General features: G+C 52.3%; 1 protein-coding gene across 2 annotated transcripts in view; it reads right to left on the bottom strand.

Annotated features, from left to right (window-relative positions):
• Positions 1 to 23532, bottom strand: part of LOC147086805 (proteolipid protein 2-like) — a 37700-nt gene extending 14168 nt beyond the window's left edge. For both annotated transcript variants that reach the window (XM_085978982.1, XM_085978981.1), the window contains exons 1-2: positions 23363 to 23532; positions 13949 to 14104 (exon numbers count right to left, since the gene is read on the bottom strand). In XM_085978982.1, the coding sequence (XP_085835108.1) occupies positions 13949 to 14104; positions 23363 to 23476 (270 nt within the window). In that variant the 5' untranslated portion in view covers positions 23477 to 23532. The remainder of the gene's footprint in view (positions 1 to 13948; positions 14105 to 23362) is intronic.
• Positions 23533 to 25284: the final 1752 nt, after the last annotated feature.

The raw sequence follows: 25284 nt of genomic DNA, 5'->3' as shown, positions 1-25284 counted from the left end.
GGTACTGGGCTTTAAGAGCTGTGAGGGCCTCTTCATATGTAGTAATATCTTCAATTATAGAGTAAGTTTGATGACTTACCAAGTTGGTTAGAAGACCCAACTTGTTAACCGTCGGATCGGTCGATGATGCGATGAAGTGTTCAAAACATCGGAGCCAATGCGTAAATTTCTTCGACGCATCTGCCGAATGGGGATCGATATCCAGACGCTCTGGTTTCAAAAATCGATCCATCTTCCAAAAGTTGTTACTTAATAAAATTGATGTGCCAAATAACTGCCCGAATCCGTGAAGTTAAAGCTTAAGACTGAAGCCTTTTATTAAGTAAGAATCATGGCAGAGTTAACAGAGTTCATCATCGACTGAGCACTTGGTAGAACATACCAGAAGAGGGGCGGGGCCAGGGAGGAGCATTAGTGGTTTCCCCCCGGTGGAAAATTCCAGACATTACAAGTACAAGAACAAATATCAGGACACAGTTATTTCATCACAGGCAGGTACAGCACAGGTGAGATACAGAGTAAAGCTCCCTCTACACTGTCCCCATCAAACACTCCCAGGGCAGGTACAGCACGGGGTTAGATACAGAGTAAAGCTCCCTCTACACTGTCCTGTCAAACACTCCCAGGACAGGTACAGCACGGGTTAGATATAGAGTAAAGCTCCCTCTACACTGTCCCCATCAAACACTTCCAGGGCAGGTACAGCACGGGTTAGATACAGAGTAAAGCTCCCTCTACACTGTCCCATCAAACACTCCCAGGGCAGGTACAGCACGGGTTAGATACAGAGTAAAGCTCCCTCTACACTGTCCCATCAAACAATCCCAGGACTGGTACAGCACGGGTTAGATACAGAGTAAATCTCCCTCTACACTGTCCCATCAATCACTCCCAGGGCAGGTACAGCACAGTTTAGAGACAGAGTAAAGCTCCCTCTACACTGTCCCCATCAAACACTCCCAGGGCAGGTACAGCACAGGGTTAGATACAGAGTAAAGCTCCCTCTACACTGTCCCATCAAACACTCCCAGGGCAGGTACAGCACGGGTTAGATACAGAGTAAAGCTCCCTCTACACTGTCCCCATCAAACACCCCCAGGGCAGGTACAGCACGGGTTAGATACAGAGTAAATCTCCCTCTACACTGTCCCATCAAACACTCCCAGGGCAGGTACAGCACGGGTTAGATACAGAGTAAAGCTCCCTCTACATTATCCCATCAAACACTCCCAGGGCAGGTACAGCACGGGTTTGATACAGAGTAAAGCTCCCTCTACACTGTCCCATCAAACACTCCCAGGGCAGGTACAGTACAGGTTAGATACAGGGTAAAGCTCTCTCTACACTGTCCCCATCAAACACTCTCAGGGCAGGTACAGCACGGGTTAGATACAGAGTAAAGCTCCCTCTACACTGTCCCCATCAAACACTCTCAGGGCAGGTACAGCACGGGTTAGAGACAGAGTACAGCTCCCTCAGCACTGTCCCGTCAAACACTCCCAGGGCAGGTACAACACGTATTAGATACAGAGTAAAGCTCCCTCTACACTGTCCCCATCAAACTCTCCCAGGGCAGGCACAGCATGGGTTAGATACAGAGTAAAGCTCCCTCTACACTGTCCCATCAAACACTCCCAGGGCAGGTACAACACGTATTAGATACAGAGTAAAGCTCCCTCTACACTGTCCCCATCAAACTCTCCCAGGGCAGGCACAGCATGGGTTAGATACAGAGTAAAGCTCTCTCTACACTGTCCCCATCAAACACTCCCAGGGCAGGCACAGCACGGGTTAGATACAGAGTAAAGCTCCCTCTACACTGTCCCATCAAACACTCCCAGGGCAGGTAGAGCACGGGTTAGATACAGAGTAAAGTGTAATGATATCAGCAAATAGAGATAGTATTTGCCTGTTCGATTATGATGCCTTAATTGCATGTATTGATTTCTTTGTTAGTTTAGTTTCAGTTTCGTTCTAGATGCTTCGCAGCATTGTGTCTCCTGTAAAAGCTGTATAAAAGAGTTGAACAGACTTTAGGTTAAAACTCATTCTCTTTCATTAATGTCTCGTCATTGAACCCACAAAGAAATCAATACATGGTGTCAGAAGTGGCTGAAAGAAATGAAGAGAAAATATCTGAAGTTAAATCAGCTCTCCACAGATTAGCAAGCCAAAAGAGAACATCGTTACTTACCATTAGAGAATAGCTAACGAAGTGAAAAATGTGAGGTTTACTCCCACCAGCGACGCTTCAGTTGACAGGTAATGCGGCTGAAAATTGGAGAAGGTTCAAACAACGTGTGGGGTTGTATTTATCAGCAATCGGAGCTGACGAGAAAAGTGATAATAAGAAATCGTCAGTGTTCTTACATGTCGTGGGTGATGACGCGCTGGAGGTGTATAATAATTTCACATTCGCTGTTGATGGAGACAAAATGAAGCTAGATAAAATAATGGAACAGTTTGAGGCCTACTGCATACCTAAACGTAATGTGACGTTTGAGAGGCACAGATTTTTCACATGTGTTCAGAAAACGGGTGAGACTATTGATCAGTATGTGACTGAACTGAGAAACAGAAGCAAATCGTGTGAATTTGGGGGACTGACAGACTCGCTGATAAAAGACAGACTGGTGTGTGGTGTTCCAGATAATGGTCTAAGGGAAAGACTGCTGAGAGAGCAAGATCTAGACCTGGGAAAAGCCATAGCACTGTGTAAGGCTACAGAGACTGTGAAGTTGCAGGCAAAGGAGCTGTTCAGTGACAATAGCTGCAACGTGGATGCAGTGAGAATGAACGCACATAAACCGTTTAACAAAAAGAGCGCCAATGTGAAAAAAGAGGCGTGGTCAGCGAACGAAAATGAAAGGGACAATCGAAAGACATGTAGTCAATGCGGTACACAGCATACACCAAGAAAGTGTCCAGCATATGGTAAAAAATGCAATAGTTGCAACAAAAACAACCATTATGCCCGTTGCTGTAAGAACCAAGCGCAACAAAGCAAGGTCCATACAGTAGATGAAAGCGAGATAGAGGAGTTCTATGTAAATGTTGTGTCTGAAAACAAAAAAGAAGAAAGAGACTGGATGTTGACACTAAAAGTGAATGACATACACATTCCATTTAAATTGGATACTGGAGCACAAGTTAACGTGATATCAGAGACTGATTTTAAGAAAATTAGACCCAGACCAAAGATACATGGAATAAAAGTGAAAGTGACAGGATACTCAGGTACTGATATACCAGTGAAAGGAAGATGCATTGTCAAAGTGACACACAAGGACAGAGAGTACACGCTAGCATTAATCGTGGTGCCAAAGGAGGTGCAAGCCATACTAGGTTTAAAAGCCTGTGAGAGACTGAACCTGGTAAAGAGAGTCCTCGTTGTGGAAAGCAAAGGAGAGACAGTCTATGATGAACTCATGAAAGAGTACAAAGACCTATTTAAGGGTCTAGGCTGCATTCCAGGAGAACACACGATCAGAGTAGATAAAAGTATGACACCGGTCATACATCCATGCAGAAAAGTTCCGTTTGCTCTTCAAAAGCAACTGAAGGCAGAGTTGGACAGGATGGAAAGCCTGAACGTGATTCAGAAGATAGATGAGCCAACTGAGTGGGTGAGTTCCCTCGTCATAGTGGACAAAAAGAATGGAAAGCTCAGAATTTGCCTGGATCCAAGAGATCTAAACAGAGCAATAAAGAGAGAGCACTTCAAGCTTCCTACACGTGAGGAAATCATGGCACAGTTTGCAAATGCAAAATATTTCAGCAAGTTAGATGCATCATCAGGATTTTGGCAGATGAAGCTGGACGAAGCAAGTTCAAGACTGTGCACGTTCAACAGTCCATTTGGCAGATACAGATTCCTAAGGTTACCATTTGGCATTGCCTCAGCTCCTGAAGTGTATCACAAAACAATCCATATGATCTATGAGCACCTGGAGGGAGTTGATACATCAATGGATGACATCATAGTATGGGGAACCACGAGAACTGAGCATGACGAGAGACTGAAAAAAGTGCTGGAAGCAACAAGGAAAACAAACCTGAAGCTGAATAGAGAGAAATGCCAGCTCGGGGTGACAGAACTGACATTCGTGGGAGATATCCTTAGCAGTGAGGGCATCAGACCAGATCCCAGAAAGGTGTCCGCCATTGAGAATATGCCAAGGCCACAATGCAAAAAGGACGTGCAGAGGTTTAATGGAATGATCAACTACATGGGTAAATTCATATCCAACCTCTCAGAAAAGATGGCGCCACTGAGAAGACTAACTGAAAAGAACATAGAATGGGAATGGAATCATGAGCATGAGAAGTCATGGAGCAATCTAAAGAAACTGCTCACAGAGGAACCAGTTCTGAGGTTTTATGACCCAGCGAGACCCATCAAGATATCATCAGACGCATCACAGAGTGGGCTCGGTGCCATTCTTCTGCAACAGTATGACTACTGGCAACCTATTGCATATGCATCGCGCTCAATGACAGACGCGGAGACACGATATGCTCAAATAGAAAAGGAGCTGCTCAGCATCACATACGCCTGTGAAAGATTTCACCAGTTTGTGGCAGGACAAGCAATCAGTGTAGAGACTGACCATAGCCCTTGATTGCATTGTTCCAAAAGCCACTAAATAGCTGTCCGCTTAGAATACAAAGAATGATAATCAGGCTGCAACGCTATACACTGAATGTTGCGTACACACCGGGCAAGCTGATGTATACAGCAGACACGTTGTCCAGAGCTGTTGACCCAAGTGAGCCCGCAAACACCACAATGGATGAAAAAGTGAACGCCTACGTGGACATGATCACAAGTGCACTGCCCATAGCAGATGCAAAAATGGAGCTCATAAAGACTGAGACAAACAAAGATGAAACAATGAGACGACTGAGAAAAAGCATCTTGGATGGATGGCCCAACATGAAGCAAGACTGCTCACCTGACATGGCAGAGTACTGGAACTGCAGGTCGGAACTATCAGTGGTCGAAGACATCATCTACAAAGGAAGTAAAATAGTTATCCCAAAGAGTCTGAGAAAAAAGATGTTAAAAAAGATCCATGGAGGACATCTGGGAATCGAAAAGTGTAAGAAAAGAGCACGAGAGGTGATGTACTGGCCACGAATGAACCAAGATGTGACAAATGAGGTGTCAAACTGCACAATATGCCTGAAATATCGAGCAAGCAATCCTGTAGAACCACTAAAGCCACACCCAGCGCCAGACAGACCTTACCAGAAGGTAGGCGCTGACCTATTCGTATGTCAAGGGAAGGACTATCTTGTAGTCACATACTATTACTCCCTGTATCCAAAGGTTTGTAGACTGTACACCACCACTGCAGATGCTGTGATAACATGTATGAAAGCCATATTCTCCAGACATGGCGTGGCAAGCGAGGTCTTCACAGACAACGGACCCCAGTTTTACAATGCAAGTTTCCGACACTTTGCCAAAGAGTGGGACTTTGTCCACACAACGTCAAGTCCTCACTTTCCACAGTCCAATGGTCTAGTGGAAAAATCGGTCCAGACAGTGAAAAGACTGATGTACAAGGCAAAAGACAGTGGAACTGACTTCTACCAAAGCATGCTTGTATACCGCACAACGCCGCTCGAGTGTGGTATGTCACCAGCCCAACTCCTGATGGGACGTCGGCTAAGGTCAAACCTACCCATCCCGGAGAACCTCCTGAAAACAAAAGAAGGGGAGAAAGTGAGGAAGTTCAAAGAGCAACAGAAAGAAAAGCAAAAGTACTACTATGACAGAGGAACACAAAACCTACCTGAACTCCACACTGGTGACCAAGTAAGGTTCAAAGACAAAACAAACACATGGACTCAGAAGGGAACTGTCCTGAGTGAAGTTCAACCAAGATCATACACCATTCAGACAGATGAGGGTGCTGTTCTGAGAAGAAATCGTCGAGATCTTCTCATGGGACCAGCCACAGCAGGTCAAGAGACTGATACTGTTGAACAACCTGATCACACAGCTGAGAACCAATCATCTGAGGCAACAACTCAGATTCAAGGACAATCAATCAGAAAATCCTCAAGACACGTGAAGCCTCCTGAGAGACTCATTGAGCAAATTTAAGGACTATTGTTATAGAAGGAAGTAACGTTATCTTATTCTTTCTTCAAGTTCTAGTGTATTGACATATTTCATGTGAACACACCAAGCAAGGTTAAAAAACCTTGATCATGATAATGATAATGATAATGTAAGTTCATTAAGTGTTACAGTTAAAATGCAGATTAATACATCGTCATCGGTGTGCGCAGCGTCCCGGTTGCCATGCCGACGGGTCCCAGCGCCGAAATTCAGTTGCGGCCGCCTCGCCCGTGGCAGCCGCAACTAAGACTCTGGCAACAGAGTCTTACATGACTTTGCGCCGGTGCATTAAAGGCCCCGCGGCGGCCGGCCGCTTTCCCGCCGGCCGCCTGGCCGCAGCTCCCTCCCCGGACTTCCCCCCCCCCCCCCCGGAACAGAAGCAAGCCCGGCACTTGTCCGAGGTGCCGGGCTCATTTTTAAAAAGATTTTCGCGGGCCGCGGCCGGGTGCAGGCAGCTCCTCCTTAAGGGAAGGAGGAGGCCTGCACTTCCCGAACCTGCCGCACCGCAGCGGGCGCCGCAGCGCCGGAATAGCGCCGAAATTCAGCGCGTTGCGCCAGTTTTCAGGCGCAAACAGCTCTCAGCAGCGCCGGCAGCCGTTTGGGCGCAGAACTATTGAATTTTGGGCCCGACCAGCGCGACTTAGCTCCGGCACTAACTTCCGGCGCTAAAGCCCTGGCTGCGCCAAAACTCAATTTCTAGGCCAAAGAGATTCATCCCAGTAATAAATATGAGATTGTGAGTGAAGATGTGTACAGGAAGCTCGTTATTAATAATGTCGCTTTTGAAGATGAAGGCAACCACATGTGCGATGCCATAGATGACCAAAGCACAGCAAAGTTATATGTAGAAGAGCAATCAATTGCCATCATTAAACCCATATGTGATGTGGAAGTGACAGAGCCAAGCGACGCCATTCTTGAGTGTGAGCTTTCAGTTGCGGACGTGAAGCCTCCAAAATGGATACTAAATGGTGAAATTCTTCATGCTTCTGAAGATGTGGACATTGAGCATCGTGGCACTATTCATCGTCTCACTCTGAAACAAACAACTTGTAAGATGACCGGCTTGCTGCAGTTTATCGCAGGGAAATCAAAATCTGAGGCGAGGCTGGCTATTAAAGAGCCTCCGTCAAAGGTAGTCAAAGAACTACCGAACATTACAGTGGAAGAGAAGCATTCTGCTACTTTGAGCTGTCACGCACGTGGTCCCTCCGAACTGAGCCAAATCAGGCTGGAAGTAGAAAAACTTCCCAAGGTACTCGAGCCTTTAGAAGTCAGCAATGCTGGTTCTGCAGTAACGAAAGTTCAAGCTGTTAAGTCCAGTGAAGGACTATTAGATGAGTCACCCCAGCAACAAGAAACTACTACACCACCGAGGCGTTATCCGGACTGAGTCAGGAGGCGCAGCCTCAGAGACTGAATCTGTGAACTGTTTTTACATGAAGTCGTGTATATATGTTATGATATTATGTTTAATGGGGAATATATATGTTTAAGCTAAAAAGGGAGGATTGTAGTGTATGTAACCGTTCCACCTTTAAGAGAACTATTTTAAGGGTTGCACTACTTTATCTTGGCTGCTGTATACTGTAATACCAGCGGTGACCACACCGGTATATAAGTGCTGTGTAATGATTTATTGGGCAGTTCCGCCCTGACCTTCAACCAGTAAAGACCTGTTAAGTTTTACTCTTGTGGTCTGTGTAGTAATTATCAATATAACACACAGACTTAACATCAAACACTCCCAGGGCAGGTACAGCACGGGTTAGATACAGAGTAAAGCTCCCTCTACACTGTCCCATCAAACACTCCCAGGGCAGGTACAGCATGGGTTAGATACAGAGTAAAGCTCCCTCTACACTGTCCCCATCAAACACTCCCAGGGCAGGTGCAGTACGGGTTAGATACAGAGTAAAGCTCCCTCTACACTGTCCCCATCAAACACTCCCAGGGCAGGTACAGCACGGGTTAGATACAGAGTAAAGCTCCCTCTGCACTGTCCCCATCAAACACTCCCAGGGCAGGTACAGCACGGGTTAGATACAGAGTAAAGCTCCCTCTGCACTGTCCCCATCAAACACTCCCAGGGCAGGTACAGCACGGCATTAGATACAGAGTAAAGCTCCCTCTACACTGTCCCATCAAACACTCCCAGGGCAGGTACAGCACGGGTTAGATACAGAGTAAAGCTCCCTCTACACTGTCCCATCAAACACTCCCAGGGCAGGTACAGTACGGGTTAGATACAGAGTAAAGCCCCCTCTACACTGTCCCATCAAACACTCCCAGGGGAGGTACAGCACGGGTTAGATACAGAGTAAAGCTCCCTCTACACTGTCCCATCAAACACTCCCAGGGCAGGTAGAGCACGGGGTTAGATACAGAGTAAAGCTCCCTCTACACTGTCCCCAGCAAACACCCCCAGGGCAGGTACAGCACGGCATTAGATACAGAGTAAAGCTCCCTCTACACTGTCCCATCAAACACTCCCAGGGCAGGTACAGCACGGGTTAGATACAGAGTAAAGCTCCCTCTACACTGTCCCATCAAACACTCCCAGGGCAGGTACAGCATGGGTTAGATACAGAGTAAAGCTCCCTCTGCACTGTCCCATCAAACACTCCCAGGGCAGGTAGAGCACGGGTTAGATACAGAGTAAAGCTCCCTCTACACTGTCCCCATCAAACACTCCCAGGGCAGGTACAGCACGGGTTAGATACAGAGTAAAGCTTCCTCTACACTGTCCCATCAAACACTCCCAGGGCAGGTACAGCACGGGTTAGATACAGAGTAAAGCTTCCTCTACACTCTCCCATCAAACACTCCCAGGGCAGGTACAGCACGGGTTAGATACAGAGTAAAGCTCCCTCTACACTGTCCCCATCAAACACTCCCAGGGCAGGTACAGCACGGGTTAGATACAGAGTAAAGCTCCATCTTCACTGTCCCATCTAACACTCCCAGGGCAGGTACAGCACGGGTTAGATACAGAGTAAAGCTCCCTCTACACTGTCTGCATGAAACACTCCCAGGGCAGGTACAGCACGGGTTAGATACAGAGTAGCGCTCCCTCTACACTGTCCTAGTCACGTATTTCACCCTCAACCTCAGAGTAGGGACACCTACTGTATCAGGACAGTGTTTTCTCATTGCCCACAAATCTCGCCAACCAATGGGAACTCTTATAATTTGCAGGACCGGTTTATTTGGGCTGGAGGAGCTGCATTGACTCTTTCCCAAACTGGATCCTCATTGGTGTCCTATAGCCCCCGCGGGAAGAAAGTCCATTTGGTGGGGGGCAGTTTGAGACAGAATGGTGTTTCTTTTGAAATTTCCCGTCGAACTCTTTCGTTTACGCGTCACACACATATTAGAGACGGGTTCGCGGCGGGGCGGGGCGAGCGGGCGAAGGATGTTTGACTGACACGTCGAGAATCGGGCTGTCTGCTTTCCGATTGGCCGCGAGGATGGGGCAATGGCAGGAGGGTGGGGGGGGCGGGGGTTGGCTTATGGAGGTCATGTGACGTAAACTGCAGGGACAGGCCCCGGCCAGAGGTGGCATCCCTTCAGTCCGTTAACCAATCCTCAGGAGGACATTAAAAACTTACAGAATGGGCATATAATATAGAATCATGGAAACATAGAAGATAGGAGCAGGAGGAGGCCATTCGGCCCCTCGAGCCTGCTCCGCCATTTAATGAGATCATGGCTGATCATCCAAATTCAGTACCCTGTCCCTGCTTTCTCCCCATACCGCTTGATCCCTTTAGCCTTAAGAAATATATCCTACTCCTTCTTGAATATTTTTAATGAATTGGCCTCTGCTGCCTTCTGTGGTAGAGAATTCCACAGGTTCACCACTCTCTGGGTGAAGAAATTCCTCCTCATTTCTGTCCAAAATGGCTTACCCCTTATCCTTAGACTGTGAGCCCTGGTTCTGGACTCCCCGACCATCGGGAATATCCTTCCTGTCCAATCCTGTCAGAATTTTATAAGTTTCAATGATATCCCCTCTCATTCTTCTAAACTCCAGCGAGTACAAGCCCAATCGACCCAATCACTCCTCATATGTCGTTCCTGCCATCCCAGGTATCAGCCTGGTGAATCTTCGCTGCACTCCCTCCATGGCAAGAACATCCTTCCTCAGATAAGGTGACCAAAACTGCACACAATACTCAAGATGTGGTCTCACCAAGGCCCTGTACAACTGCATCAAGACATCCTTGTTCCTGTACTCAAACCCTCTCGCTACGAAGGCCAATTGGCAAATGAAGTTCAACACAGATAAATGTGAGGTGTTACATTTTGGTACAAGGAATGGGGAGGTCACATATCACTGGGAGGGTGCGAGTCTGTGGGTCTACAGAGCAGCAGTGATACCCGCCCTGCTGTATGCCTCAGAGACATGGACCATGTACAGCAGGCGCCTCAAAGCACTGGAGAGGTACCACCAACGCTGCCTCCGCAAGATCCTGCAAATCCATTGGCAGGATAGGCGCACCAACGTCAGTGTTCTCGCTCAGGCCAACATCCCCAGCATCGAAGCGTTGACCGCGCTCGATCAGCTCCGATGGACGGGTCACATTGTCCGCATGCCCAATACGAGACTCCCAAAACAAACGCTCTACTCGGAGCTCCGGCACGGCAAGGGAGCCCCAGGTGGGCAAAGGAAACGCTTCAAGGACACCCTCAAAGCCTCCTTGAAAAAATGCAACATCCCCCACCACCGACACCTGGGAATCCCTGGCCCAAGACCGCACAAAGTGGAGGAGAAGCATCCGGGAAGGCGCCGAACACCTCGAGTCTCTTCGCCGGGAGCAAGCGGAAGCCAAGCGCAGTCAGCGCAAGGAGCGCACGTCAACCCAAGCACCCCACACCCACCCGCCCCTTCAACCACCGTCTGCCCCACCTGTGACAGAGACTGTAGGTCCCGCATTGGACTCATCAGTCACCTGAGAACTCATTGTTAGTGTGGAAGCAAGTCATCCTCGGTTCCAAGGGACTGCCTAAGAAGAAGAAGAAGGGTGTGAGTCTAGGTGGGGTAGAGGAACAAAGGGATCTCCGAGTACAAATACACAAATCACTAAAAGTTGCGACACAGGTTAGCAAGGCCATAAAAAAAAGCAAACCAAGCACTAGGGATTATTTCTAGAGGGATAGAGTTGAAAAGTAGGGAAGTTATGCTAAACCTGTATCGAACCTTGGCTAGACCGCACTGCGTACAGTTCATTGGGAAAATGCTGGAATCCATTGTTAAGGAAGTGGTATCAAGTCACTTAGAAAATCATAACATGATTAGGCTGAGTCAACAGGGTTTTATGAAAGGGAAATCGTGTTTGACAAATTTATTAGAGTTTTTTGAGGATGTACCTAGCAGGGTAGATAAAGGGGAACCAGTGGATGTAGTATATTTGGATTTCCAAAAGGCAATCGATAAGGTGTTGCATAAAAGATTATTACACAAGATTAGGGGTTGGGGGTAATATAATAGCATGGATAGAGGATTAGTTAACAGACAGAAAACAGAGAGTCACACACAGAAACACAGAAACCCCACAGTGCAGATAGAGGCCATTTCAGCCCATCGAACCTGCACCGACACATATCCCACCCGATCCCCGTAACACCTACACCAACACATATCCCACCCTATCCCCGTAACCCCACGTATTTAATCCCCCTAACACTAAGGGTCAATTTATCATAGCCAATCAACCTAACCCGCACATCTTTGGAGTGTGGGAGGAAACCGGAGCACCCGGAGGAAACCCACGCAAACACGGGGAGAATGTGCAAACTCCACACAGACAGTCGCCCGAGGCCGGATTCGAACCCGGGTCCCTGGCGCTGTGAGGCAACAGTGCTAACCACTATGCCACCGTGCTGGATAAACGGGTCTTTTTCAGGTTGGCAGGCTGTAACTGATGCGCTATCAATTACTCATAAAAGACTGAGAGTTAAGAGAGTAACTAAAGGCTTTTATTAACAAAAGAATGAAGGTCTGCCTCGAGTGGTCGACCGGTCCAGAATACAAAGGGGCTGGGGAGCAGTCACCTTTATACTAGGACTTGTGGGAGGAGTCAGCCGAGGCATGTCCAGGCATGTACACAGTGGAATACAAACAGTGGTTTACCACAGTAACTAGTGGGGTGCACCAAGGATCAGTGTTGGGGCCTCAGCTATTTACCATCTATATTAATGACCTAGATGAAGGGACTGAGTGTAATGTATTCAAGTCTGCTGATGATACAAAGCTAGGTGGGACAGTAAGCTGTGAGGAGAACACAAAGTCTGCAAAGGGATATAGATAGACTAAGTGAGTGGGCAGTAAGGTGGCAGATGGAGTATAATGTAGGGAAATGTGAGGTTATTCACTTTGGTAGGAAGAATAGAAAAACAGAATATTTTTTAAATGGTGAGAAACTTTCAAATGTTGGTGTTCAGAGAGATTTGGGTGTCCTCGTACAAGAAACACAGAAAGCGAGCATACAGGTCGAGCAAGCAATAAGGAAGGCAAATGACCTGTTGGCCTTTATTGCAAAGGGGGTTGGAGTATAAGAGTGAGGAAGTCTTGCTACAATTGTACAGGGCCTTGGTGAGACCACACCTGGAGTATTGTGCACAGTTCTGGTCTCCTTACCTAAGGAAGGATATACTTGCCATAGAGGGAGTGCAGCGAAGGTTCACCAGACTGATCCCTGGGATGGGGGGATTGCCCTATGAGGAGAGATTGAGTAGATTGGGCCGATATTCTCTAGAGTTTAGAAGAATGAGAGGTGATCTCATTGAAACATATAAGATTCTGAGGGGGATTGACAGGGTAGATGCTGAGAGGCTGTTTCCCCCCTGGCTGGGGAGTCTAGTATTGCATAAGAAACACCCCAGTCTTTCTGCGTATTCCTCCCATGAACTGTCCTTATCCCCAGAGAACTCTTCAATACGTCCCAAGGTCGTCATAGTTTTAATGTGCACTGTCCCTTTAAGATCCACGGACTTTTTTCTTTTAAAAAAAATTCTTTTTCTCCTCCGGCCAGAGTTACGGTAGCTACACTCACGGTAGTTGCCTGGCCCGCACAATACTCTGTCCGCCGTCTACGTCACAGCTAGCCAACTATCAAAATGCCGTTGATGTTGCTAGCTGAGTGGCCCGCTCGTCGCAATTTCCAATATCACGGCTGTAGGTTCGCATGTCTATCTCCGTCCTTCTAGAGGGTTCAACAGCCGTCTCGTCACCAGTATTGCATCTTGACCGAACAGTAATGAATAGAGGAGACGGAATGAACCTTTTACTATTTACTGAGTAAGTGGGTGGACATTACAGCACATTGTCTGCATGGCAGAGCCCGAAACTGAAAGTGAAAGACAAAGTAAAACCGAGCCCCCCAGCACCCACTTCAGGTAACACCCGGGCATTGGGACAAACTTCATTGAAGCAAAACTCAAAACACAACATCTAGAACCAGGGGTCACAGTCTCAGGATAAGGGCTCGGCCATTTAGGACTGAGATGAGGAGGAATTTCTTCACTCAGAGGGCGGTGAATCTTTGGAATTCTCTGCCCCAGAGGGCTGTGGAGGCTCAGTCGTTGAGTCTATTCAAGGCTGAGATCGAGAGATTTGAATATTAAGGGAATCAAGGGATATGGAGATCGGGCGGGAAAGTGGAGTTGAGGTCGATGATCAGCCAATGATCTTATTGAATGGCGGAGCAGGCTCGAGGGGCCGAATGGCCGACTCCTGCTCCTGTTTCGTATGTTCTAATGTTCTTATGAGCCCCTGCCACCCCCCCCCCCCGTCCCGTGGGTTTGACTCACGGTCCAGGTCCAGTTGAGAGAGGTGATTGTCCGCTCGTAGCCGTTCATGTAGACCCAGTAGAAGATCCCCGCGAACACCATCTCGATCAGCGGGCAGGCCGCGTAGCCGCCGTAATTCGAGGACAGCAAGCAGATGGTAGCGACGAGGCTGAGGACCTGCCAATGGAGGAGGAAGAGGGAACAAGACAGAGTCCAATCAGAGAAAGGAAAGACGGACTCCCATCTCTCCAGCGCCTTTCCCCAACTCAGGACGTCCCAAAGCTCTTCACAGCCAATGAAGGACTTTTTTTGAAGTGTGGTCACTGTTGTAATGTGGGAAATGCGGCAGCCAATTTGTGCACAGCAAGCTCCCACAAACAGACAATGTGATAAATGACCAGATCATCTGTTTTTTAGTGATGTTGGTTGAGGGATAAATATTGGCCCCAGGACACCGGGGAGAACTCCCCCCTGCTCTTCTTCCGATAGTGGCCGTGGGATCTTTTACATCCACCTGAGAGGGCAGACGAGGGCCTCGGGTTTAACGTCTCATCCGAAAGGCGGCACCTCCGACAGTGCGGCGCTCCCTCAGTACTGCCCCTCCGACAGTGCGGCGCTCCCTCAGTACCGCCCCTCCGACAGTGCGGCGCTCCCTCAGTACCGCCCCACCGACAGTGCGGCGCTCCCTCAGTACCACCCCTCCGACAGTGCGGCGCTCCCTCAGTACTGCCCCTCCGACAGTGCGACACTCCCTCAGTACTGCCCCTCCGACAGTGCGGCGCTCCCTCAGTACTGCCCCTCCGACAGTGCGGCGCTCCCTCAGTACTGCCCCTCCGACAGTGCTGCACTCCCTCAGTAGCCCCCTCCGACAGTGCGGCGCTCCCTCAGTACCGCCCCTCCGACAGTGCGGCGCTCCCTCAGTACCGCCCCTCCGACAGTGCGGCGCTCCCTCAGTACCACCCCTCCGACAGTGCGGCGCTCCCTCAGTACCGCCCCTCCGACAGTGCGACACTCCCTCAGTACTGCCCCTCCGACATTGCGGCGCTCCCTCAGTACCGTCCCTCCGACAGTGCGGCCCTCCCTCAGTACCGCCCCTCCGACTGTGCGGCGCTCCCTCAGTACCGCCGCTCCGACAGTGCGGCGCTCCCTCAGTACCGCCCCTCTGACAGTGCGGCGCTGCCTCAGTACTGCCCCTCCGACAGTGCGGCGCTCCCTCAGTACTGCCCCTCCGACAGAGCGGCGCTCCGTCAGTACTGCCCCTCCGACAGTGCGGCGCTCCTTTAGTACCGCCACTCCGACAGTGCAGCACTCCATCAGTACTGCCCCTCCGACAGTGCGGCGCTCCCTCAGTACCGCCCCTCCGACAGTGCGGCGCTCCCTCAGTACTGCCCCTCCGACAGTGCGGCGCTCCCTCAGTACTGCCCCTCCGACAGTGCGGCGCTCCCTCAGTACTGCCCCTCCGACAGAGCGGCGCTCCGTCAGTACTGCCCCTCCGACAGTGCGGCGCTCCTTTAGTACCGCCACTCCGACAGTGCGGCGCTCCCTCAGTACCGCCCCTCCGACAGTGCGGCGCTTCCTCAGTACCGCCCCTCCGACAGTGCGACGCTCCCTCAGTACTGCCCCTCCGACAGTGCGGCGCTCCCTCAGTACCGCCTCTCCGACAGTGTGGCACTCCCTCAGTACCGCCCCTCCGACAGTGCGGCGCTCCCTCAGTACCGCCCCTCCGACAGTGCGGCGCTCCCTCAGTACCGCCCCTCCGACAGTGCGGCGCTCCCTCAGTACCGCCCCTTCGACAGTGCGGCGCTCCCTCAGTACCGCCCCTCCGACAGTGCGGTGCTCCCTCAGTACCGCCTCTCCGACAGTGCGGCGCTCCCTCAGTACCACCCCTCCGACAGTGCGGCGCTCCCTCAGTACTGCCCCTCCGACAGTGCGGCGCTTCCTCAGTACCGCCCCTCCGACAGTGCGGTGCTCCCTCTGTACTGCCCCTCCGACAGTGCGGCGCTCCCTCAGTACCGCCTCTCCGACAGTGTGGCACTCCCTCAGTACCGCCCCTCCGACAGTGCGGCGCTCCCTCAGTACCGCCCCTCCGACAGTGCGGCGCTCCCTCAGTACCGCCCCTCCGACAGTGCGGCGCTCCCTCAGTACCGCCCCTCCAACAGTGTGGCGCTCCCTCAGTACCGCCCCTCCGACAGTGCGGCGCTCCCTCAGTACCGCCCCTCCGACAGTGCAGCGCTCCCTCAGCACCGCCCCTCCGACAGTGCGGCGCTCCCTCAGTACCGCCCCTCCGACATTGCGGCGCTCCCTCAGTACCGCCCCTCCGACATTGCGGCGCTCCCTCAGTACCGCCCCTCCGACACTGCGGCGCTCCCTCAGTACCGCCCCTCCGACATTGCGGCGCTCCCTCAGTACCGCCCCTCCGACAGTGCGGCGCTCGCTCAGTACCGCCCCTCCGACAGTGCGGCGCTCCCTCAGTACCGCCCACCCGACAGTGCGGCGCTCCCTCAGTACTGCCCCTCCGACAGTGCGGCGCTCCCTCAGTACTGCCCCTCCGACAGTGCGGCGCTCCCTCAGTACCGCCCCTCCGACAGTGCGGCGCTCACTCAGTACTGCCCCTCCGACAGTGCGGCGCTCCCTCAGTACCGCCCCTCCGACAGTGCGACGCTCACTCAGTACTGCCCCTCCGACAGTGCGGCGCTCCCTCAGTACCGCCTCTCCGACAGTGCGACGCTCCCTCAGTACCGCCCCTCCGACAGTGCGGCGATCCCTCAGTACCACCCCTCCGACAGTGCGGCGCTCCCACAGTACCACCCCTGCGACAGTGCGGCGATCCCTCAGTACCGCCCCTCCGACAGTGCGGCGCTCCCTCAGTACCACCCCTCCGACAGTGCGGCGCTCCCTCAGTACCGCCCCTCCGACAGTGCGGCGCTCCCTCAGTACCGCCCCTCCGACAGTGCGGCGCTCCCTCAGTACCGCCCCTCCGACAGTGCGGCGCTCCCTCAGTACTGCCCCTCCGACAGTGCGGCGTTCCCTCAGTACCGCACCTCCGACAGTGCGGCGCTCCCTCAGTACCGCCCCTCCGACAGTGCGGCGCTCCCTCAGTACTGCCCCTCCGACAGTGCGGTGCTCCCTCAGTACTGCCCCTCCGACAGTGCCGCGCTCCCTCAGTACCGCCCCTCCGACAGTGCGGCGCTCCCTCAATACCGCACCTCCGACAGTGCGGCGCTCCCTCAGTACCGCCCCTCCGACAGTGCGGCGTTCCCTCAGCACCGCCCCTCCGACAGTGCGGCGCCCCCTCAGTACTGCCCCTCCGACAGTGCGGCACTCCCTCAGTACCGCCCCTCCGACAGTGCGGCGCTCTCTCAGTACCGCCCCTCCGACAGTGCGGCGCTCCCTCAGTACCGCCCCTCCGATAGTGTCACGTTCCCTCAGTACCGCCCCTCTGACAGTGCGGCGCTCCCTCAGTACTGCCCCTCCGACAGCGCGCGCTCCCTCAGTACTGCCCCTCCGACAGTGCGGCGCTCCCTCAGTACTGCCCCTCCGACAGTGCGGCGCTCCCTCAGTACTGCCCCTCCGACAGTGCGGCGTTCCCTCAGCACTGCGCTGGAGTGTCAGCCTAGCTTTATGGAGACAACACTTGGTGTTTATTTACAAGCACGGGTGACAACAACAACAACCTGCATTTATCTGGCGCCTTTAACGTTGTAAAACGTCCCAAGGTGCTTCACAGGAGCGATTATCAAACAAAATTTGACCCCGAGCCACATAAGGAGATATCAGGGACAGGTGATCAAAAGCTGAGGAGTACTGCAACAAATTACAGGAGGACATTAATAAACTTGCCAAATACAAACATAGAAGATAGGAGCAGGAGGAGGCCATTCGGCCCCTCGAGCCTGCTCCGCCATTTAATCAGATCATGGCTGATCATCCAAATTCAGTACCCTGTCCCTGCTTTCTCCCCATATCCCTTGATCCCTTTAGCCTTAAGAAATATATCCAACTCCTTCTTGAATATATTTAATGAATTGGCCTCAACTGCCTTGTGTGGTAGAGAATTCCACAGGTTCACCACTCTCTGGGTGAAGAAATTCCTCCTCATCTCAGTCCTAAATGGCTTACCCCTTATCCTTAGACTGTGACCCCTGGTTCTGGACTCCCCCGACCATCGGGAACATCCTTCCTGCATCTAGTCTGTCCAGTCCTGTTAGAATTCTATAAGTTTCAATGAGATCCCCTCTTATTCTTCTAAACTCCACCGAGTATAAGCCCAATCGACCCAATCTCTCCTCATACATCATTCCTGCCATCCCAGGTATCAGTCTGGTGAATCTTCGTTGCACTCCCTCCATGGCAAGAACATCCTTCCTCAGATAAGGCGACCAAAACTGCACACAATACTCAAGGTGTGGTCTCACCAAAGCCCTGTACAACTGCAGCAAGACATCCTTGTTCCTGTACTCGAATCCTCTCGCTATGAAGGCCAACATACCATTTGCCTTCTTAACCGCCTGCTGCGGGCATATAATTGGCAAATGAAGTTCAACACAGATAAATGTGAGGTGTTACATTTCGGTGTGAAGAATGGGGAGGTCACTTATCACTTGGAGGGTGCGAGTCTGGGTGGGGTAGAGGAACAAAGGGATCTCGGAGTACAAATACACAAATCACTAAAAAGTTGCGACACAGGTTAGCAAGGCCATAAAAAAAGCAAACCAAGCACTAGGGATTATTTCTAGAGGGATAGAATTGAAAAGTCGGGAAGTTATGCTAAACCTGTATTGAACCTTGGTTAGACCACACTTGGAGCACTGCGGACAGTTCTGGTCGCCATATTATAAAAAGGATATAGAGGCACTGGAGAGGGTGCAGAGGAGATTTACAAGGATGATACCAGAAATGCGAGGGTATACATATCAGGAAAGGATGAACAGGCTGGGTCTCTTTTCTCTTGAAAACAGAAGACTGATGGGTGACCTAATAGAGGTCTTTAAAATGATGAAAGGTTTTGATAGAGCGGATACAGAGAGAGTGTTTCCACTTGTGGGGAAGAGCATAACTAGAGGCCATCAATATAAGATAGTCACCAAGAAATCCAATAGGGAATTCAGAAAAAGCTTCTTTCCCCAGAGAGTGGTGAGAATGTGGAACTCGCTACCACAGGGAGTGGTCGAGGCGAATAGTATCGATGCCTTTAAGGGGAGGCTGGATAAACACATGGGGGGGAAAGGAATAGAGGGTTACGCTGATAGAGTTAGAGGAGGAAAGACGGAAGGAGGCTCGAGTGGAGCATGGACATCGGCATGGACAGTTTGGGCCGAATGGCCTCTTTCTGTGCCGTATATCCGATGTAATCCTGTGTAAAAGCTTGGTCAAAGAGGTCGGTTTTAAGGAACATCTTAAAGGGGGAGAGAGGGGCGGAGAGGTTTAGGGAGGGAATTCCAGAGCTCGGGGGCCCTGGCGCGGTCGCCAATGGCGGAGTGATGGAAATCGGGGGATGCGCGAGAGTCCAGAATTGGAGGAGCGCGGAGATAGAGTCATTGAGTTATACAGCACAGAAAGAGGCCCTTTGGCCCATCGTGTCCGCGCCGGCCATCAAGCCCTGTCTATTCTAATCCCATTTTCCAGCACTTGGTCCGTAGCCTTGTATGCTATGGCATCTCAAGTGCTCATCTAAATGCTTCTTGAATGTTGTGAGGGTTCCTGCCTCTACGACCCTTTCAGGCAGTGAGTTCCAGATTCCAACCACCCTCTGGGTGAAAAAGTTTTTCCTCAAATCCCCTCTAAACCTCCTGCCCCTTACCTTGAAACTATGCCTCCCTGGTTATTGACCCCTCCAGTAAGGGGAAAAGTTCCTTTCTATCTACGCCCCTCATAATTTTGCGCACCTTGATCTCGGAGGGGTTGTAGGGGCTGGAGGATGTTACAGAGATAGGGAGGGGGGGGCGAGGAGGCCACGGAGGGATTGGAACTCGAGGATGAGAGTTTTTAAAATTGAGGTGTTGGTGAAGCGGGAGTCAATGTAGGTCAGCGAGCACAGGGGAGAGGGTGAACGGGACTCGGTGCGAGTTAGGACACGGGGCAGTTTTGAAAGAGCTGAAATTGAAGGTTGAAAGATCGAGGCCAACAGTGCTGGACACCAGAAAGGGTGGGAGAAGTGGATTTGACCTACATGGAAAGTCAAGGTGTAGGTGTTAGGTGGAACCTTGCTTGGGTTTTGAAAGGCTGCAGATTGTGGAATGAAGGGGAGAGTGAAGGGGATGGGAGGGGCAGTCCAACAATTCAAGGACCCTGCGAGATCTCTTTCAGCCCTGGTATCCCCAAAGCCTTTCCACCATCTACAAGGCACAAGTCAGGAGTGAGATGGAACACTCTCCACTTGCCTGGATGAGTTGCAGCTCCGACAACACTCGAGAAGCTCGACACCATCCAGGACAAAGCAGCCCGCTTGATCGGCACCCCATCCCACCACCTTAAACATTCCCTCCCTCCACCACCGGCGCACCGTGGCTGCAGTGTGGACCATCTACAAGATGCACTGCAGCAACTCGCCAAGGCTTCTTCGGCAGCACCTCCCAAACCCGCCACCTCTTCCGCCTAGAAGGACAAGGGCAGCAGGCGCACGGGAACACCACCATCTCCAAGTTCCCCTCCAGTGGGCAGCACGGTGGCATAGTGGTTAGCACTGTTGCCTCACAGTGCCAGGGACCCGGGTTCGAATCCGGCCTCGGGTGACTGTCTGTGTGGAGTTTGCACATTCTCCCCGTGTTTGCGTGGGTTTTCTCCGGGTGCTCCGGTTTCCTCCCACAGTCCAAAGATGTGCGGGTTAGGTTGATTGGCCATGATAAATTGACCCTTAGTGTTAGGGGGATTAAATACGTGGGGTTACGGGGATAGGGCTTGGGTGGGATGGCTGTCGGTGTAGGGACCGGGTGCTAGGGTTTGGATGATCAGCCATGATCTCGTTGAATGGCGGAGCAGGCTCGAGGGGCCGAATGGCCTACTCCTGCTCCTATCTTCTATGTTTCTATGTTTCTATGTACGTCACACACACCATCCCGACTTGGAAATATATCGGCCGTTCCTTCTTCGTCGCTGGGTCAAAATCCAGGAACTCCCTCCCTAACAGCGCTGTGGGAGCACCTTCACCACACGGACTGCAGCGGTTCAAGAAGGCGGCTCACCACCACCTTCTCAAGGGGCGATTCGGGATGGGCAATAAATGCTGGGCCTTGCCAGCGACGCCCACATCTCGAGAATGAATCAAAAAATAATAACCCTTGGATTTATATAACGGCTTAACGCTTGAAGACAACCCACCCCATTTGACAGCTAAGGTTGGTAGTGAGGAAGAAAGCTGCAGACTGCAGGAAGATATCAGTGGACTGGTCAGGTGGGCAGAACAGTGGCAAATGGAATTCAATCCGGAGAAGTGTGAGGTAACATATTTGGGGAGGGCTAACAAGGAAAGGGAATACATAATAAATGGTCGGACACTGAGTAGTGGAGAGGAACAAAGGGACCTTGGAGTGCATGTCCACAGATCCCTGAAGGTAGCAGGACAGGTAGATAAGGTGGTTAAGAAGGCATACGGAATACTGGCCTTTATTAGCCGTGGCATAGAATACAAGAGCAGGGAGGTTATGCTTCAACTGTATAAAACACTAGTTAGGCCGCAGCTAGAGCACGGCGTGCAGTCTGGTCACCACATCACAGGAAGGATCCACTCTATCCAGGGCCCCCTCATCATTTTATACACCTCAATTAAATCTCCCCATAGCCTCCTCTGTTCCAAAGAAAACAACCCCAGCCTCTCCAATCCTTCCTCATCGCTAAAATTCCCCAGCCCAGGCAACATCCTCGTAAATCTCCTCCGCACCCTCTCCAGAGCGATCACATCCTTCCTGTAATGTGGTGACCAGAACTGCACGCCGTGCTCTAGCTGCGGCCTAACTAGTGTTTTATACAGTTGAAGCATAACCTCCCTGCTCTTGTATTCTGTGCCACGGCTAATAAAGGCAAGTATTCCGTCTGCGTTCTTAACCACCTTATCTACCTGGCCTGCTACCATCAGGGATCTGTGAACATGCACTCCAAGGTCCCCCTGGTCCTCTACACTACTCAGTGTCCTACCATTTATTATGTATTCTCTTTCCTTGTTAGCCCTCCCCAAATGCGTTACCTCACACTTCTCCGGATTGAATTCCATTTGCCACTGTTCTACCCACCTGACCAGTCCATTGATATCTTCCTGCGGTCTACAGCTTCCTTCTTCAGTATCAACCACACGGCCAATTTTAGTATCATCTGCAAACTTCTTAATCATGCCCCCTACATTGCAGTCTAAATCATTGATATACACCACAAAAAACAGGGCACCTAGTACTTATCTAAAGCTGTCAAATGGGGTGGGTTGTCTTCAAGCGTTAAGCCGTTATATAAATCCAAGGGTTATTATTTTTTGATTCATTCTCGAGATGTGGGCGTCGCTGGCAAGGCCCAGCATTTATTGCCCATCCCTAATCGCCCCTTGAGAAGGTGGTGGTGAGCCGCCTTCTTGAACCGCTGCAGTCCGTGTGGTGAAGGTGCTCCCACAGCGCTGTTAGGGAGGGAGTTCCAGGATTTTGACCCAGCGACGATGAAGGAACGGCCGATATATTTCCAGGTCAGGATGGTGTGTGTGACTTGGAGGGGAACTTGGAGGTGGTGGTGTTCCCGTGCGCCTGCTGCCCTTGTCCTTCTAGGTGGTAGAGGTGGCGGGTTTGGGAGGTGCTGCCGAAGAAGCCTTGGCGAGTTGCTGCAGTGCATCTTGTAGATGGTCCACACTGCAGCCACGGTACGCCGGTGGTGGAGGGAGTGAATGTTTAAGGTGGTGGACAGGGTGACGATCAAGCGGGCTGCTTTGTCTTGGATGGTGTCGAGCTTCTCGAGTGTTGTCGGAGCTGCAACTCATCCAGGCAAGTGGAGAGCGTTCCATCACACTCCTGACTTGTGCCTTGTAGATGGTGGAAAGGCTTTGGGGAGTCGGGAGGTGAGACACTCGCCGCAGAATACCCAGCCTCTGACCTGCTCTTGTTGATCGATCTATCTATCTATCTATCTATCTACCTACCTATCTGTTTCTCTCTCTATCCCTCTATCTATCTATCCATCTCTCTCTCTCTATCTATCTCTCTCTCTATCTCTCTATCTATCTCTCTATCTATCTCTCTATCTATCTCTATCTCTCTATCTCTCTCTCCCTATCTCTCTCTGTCTCTCTATCTCTATCTATCTCTCTACCTCTATCTATCTCTCTATTTATCGGGAGAAAGCAGGGGGGCGTGGAACTAATTGGAGGGCTCGTTCACAGGCACGGTGGGCCGAATGGCCTCCCTCTGCACGGTGTTGTTCTATAATTCTATGAGAGATTCCCCCACTGCCCGCCCAGTGTCCTACCATCTCGAGGAGCAGGGTTCGGCCGAGTCTTGCCTTGGAGTAGTCAATGAACCTGGTCGCGGTGTCCCCCGCCAGTGAGGACAGAGGGGTCACATCTGGTTTGTCATTCGACATCGTTGCGATCCGCGATGGAGAATTCTCGACAACGACGATGGCACGGAGAGAGTGAGTCAGAGGGGAACAGCAGGAAACCAGTGCAAATACACGCACCAAGCGTGGGGGAGGTTTTGCAAATGTTAACCTGTTTCCTGTTTATGTTTCAAAGCAACAAACCGTTTCTAAAGGTGCATTTGTCTCTTCCCTCGTCCTATTATAACTTTTGCCCTAAAGTCCCCGCTCCAGAGACTCGAGCCCCATAATCCAGCCCCGAAACTCTCCACGGTGCCAGTACTGATGGAGTGCCGCACTGTCGGAGGGGCAGTACTGAGGGAGCGCCGCACTGTCGGTACTGAGGGAGCGCGCACTGTCGGAGGGGCGGTACTGAGGGAGCGCCGCACTGTCGGAGGGGCGGTACTGAGGGAGCGCCGCACTGTCGGAGGGGCGGTACTGAGGGAGCGCGCACTGTCGGAGGGGCGGTATTGAGGGAGCGCCGCACTTTCGGAGGGGCGGTACTGAGGGAGCGCCGCACTGTCGGAGGGGCGGCACTGAGGGAGCGCCGCACTGTCGGAGGGGCGGTACTGAGGGAGAACCGCACTGTCGGAGGGACGGTACTGAGGGAGCGCCGCACTGTCGGAGGGGCAGTACTGAGGGAGCGCCGCACTGTCGGAGGGGCGGTACTGAGGGAGCGCCGCACTGTCGGACGGGCGGTACTGAGGGAGCGCCGCACTGTCGGAGGGGCTGTACTGAGGGAGCGCCGCACTGTCGGTACTGAGGGAGCGCCGCACTGTCGGAGGGGCAGTACTGAGGGAGCGCCGCACTGTCGGAGGGGCAGTAGTGAGGGAGCGCCGCACTGTCGGAGGGGCGGTACTGAGGGAGCGCCGTACTGTCGGAGGGGCAGTACTGAGGGAGCGCCGCACTGTCGGAGGGGCAGTACTGAGGGAGCGCGCACTGTCGGAGGGGCGGTACTGAGGGAGCGCCGCACTGTCGGAGGGGCAGTACTGAGGGAGCGCGCACTGTCGGAGGGGCGGTACTGAGGGAGCGCCGCACTGTCGGAGGGGCAGTACTGAGGAAGCGCCGCACTGTCGGAGGGGCAGTACTGAGGGAGCGCCGGACTGTCGGAGGGGCGGTACTGAGGGAGCGCGCACTGTCGGAGGGGCGGTACTGAGGGAGCGCGCACTGTCGGAGGGGCTGTACTGAGGGAGCGCCACACTGTCGGAGGGGCGGTACTGAGGAAGCGCCGCACTGTCGGAGGGGCGGTACTGAGGGAGCGCCGCACTGTCGGAGGGGCGGTACTGAGGGAGCACCGCACTGTCGGAGGGGTAGTACTGAGGGAGAACCGCACTGTCGGAGGGGCGGTACTGAGGGAGCGCTGCACTGTCGGAGGGGCAGTACTGAGGGAGCGCCGCACTGTCGGAGGGGCGGTACTGAGGGAGCGCCGCACTGTCGGAGGGGCTGTACTGACGGAGCGCCGCACTGTCGGTACTGAGGGAGCGCCGCACTGTCGGAGGGGCGGTACTGAGGGAGCGCCGCACTGTCGGAGGGGCAGTACTGAGGGAGCGCCGCACTGTCGGAGGGGCGGTACTGAGGGAGCGCCGCACTGTCGGAGGGGCTGTACTGAGGGAGCGCCGCACTGTCGGTACTGAGGGAGCGCCGCACTGTCGCAGGGACAGTACTGAGTTAGCGCCGCACTGTCAGAGGGGCGGTACTGAGGGAGCGCCGCACTGTCGGAGGGGCAGTACTGAGGGAGCGCCGCACTGTCGGAGGGGCAGTACTGAGGGAGCGCCGCACTGTCGGAGGGTCAGTACTTAGGGAGCGCCGCACTG

Source organism: Somniosus microcephalus, unplaced genomic scaffold (genome assembly GCF_052327205.1).
Source record: "Somniosus microcephalus isolate GS21.2 unplaced genomic scaffold, FLI_Smic_1.0 unresolved_chr7, whole genome shotgun sequence".
Taxonomy (NCBI): domain Eukaryota; kingdom Metazoa; phylum Chordata; class Chondrichthyes; order Squaliformes; family Somniosidae; genus Somniosus; species Somniosus microcephalus.
The sequence above is the reverse complement of the archived record's forward strand: the minus strand, read 5'-3'. Positions and strand labels throughout refer to the sequence as shown.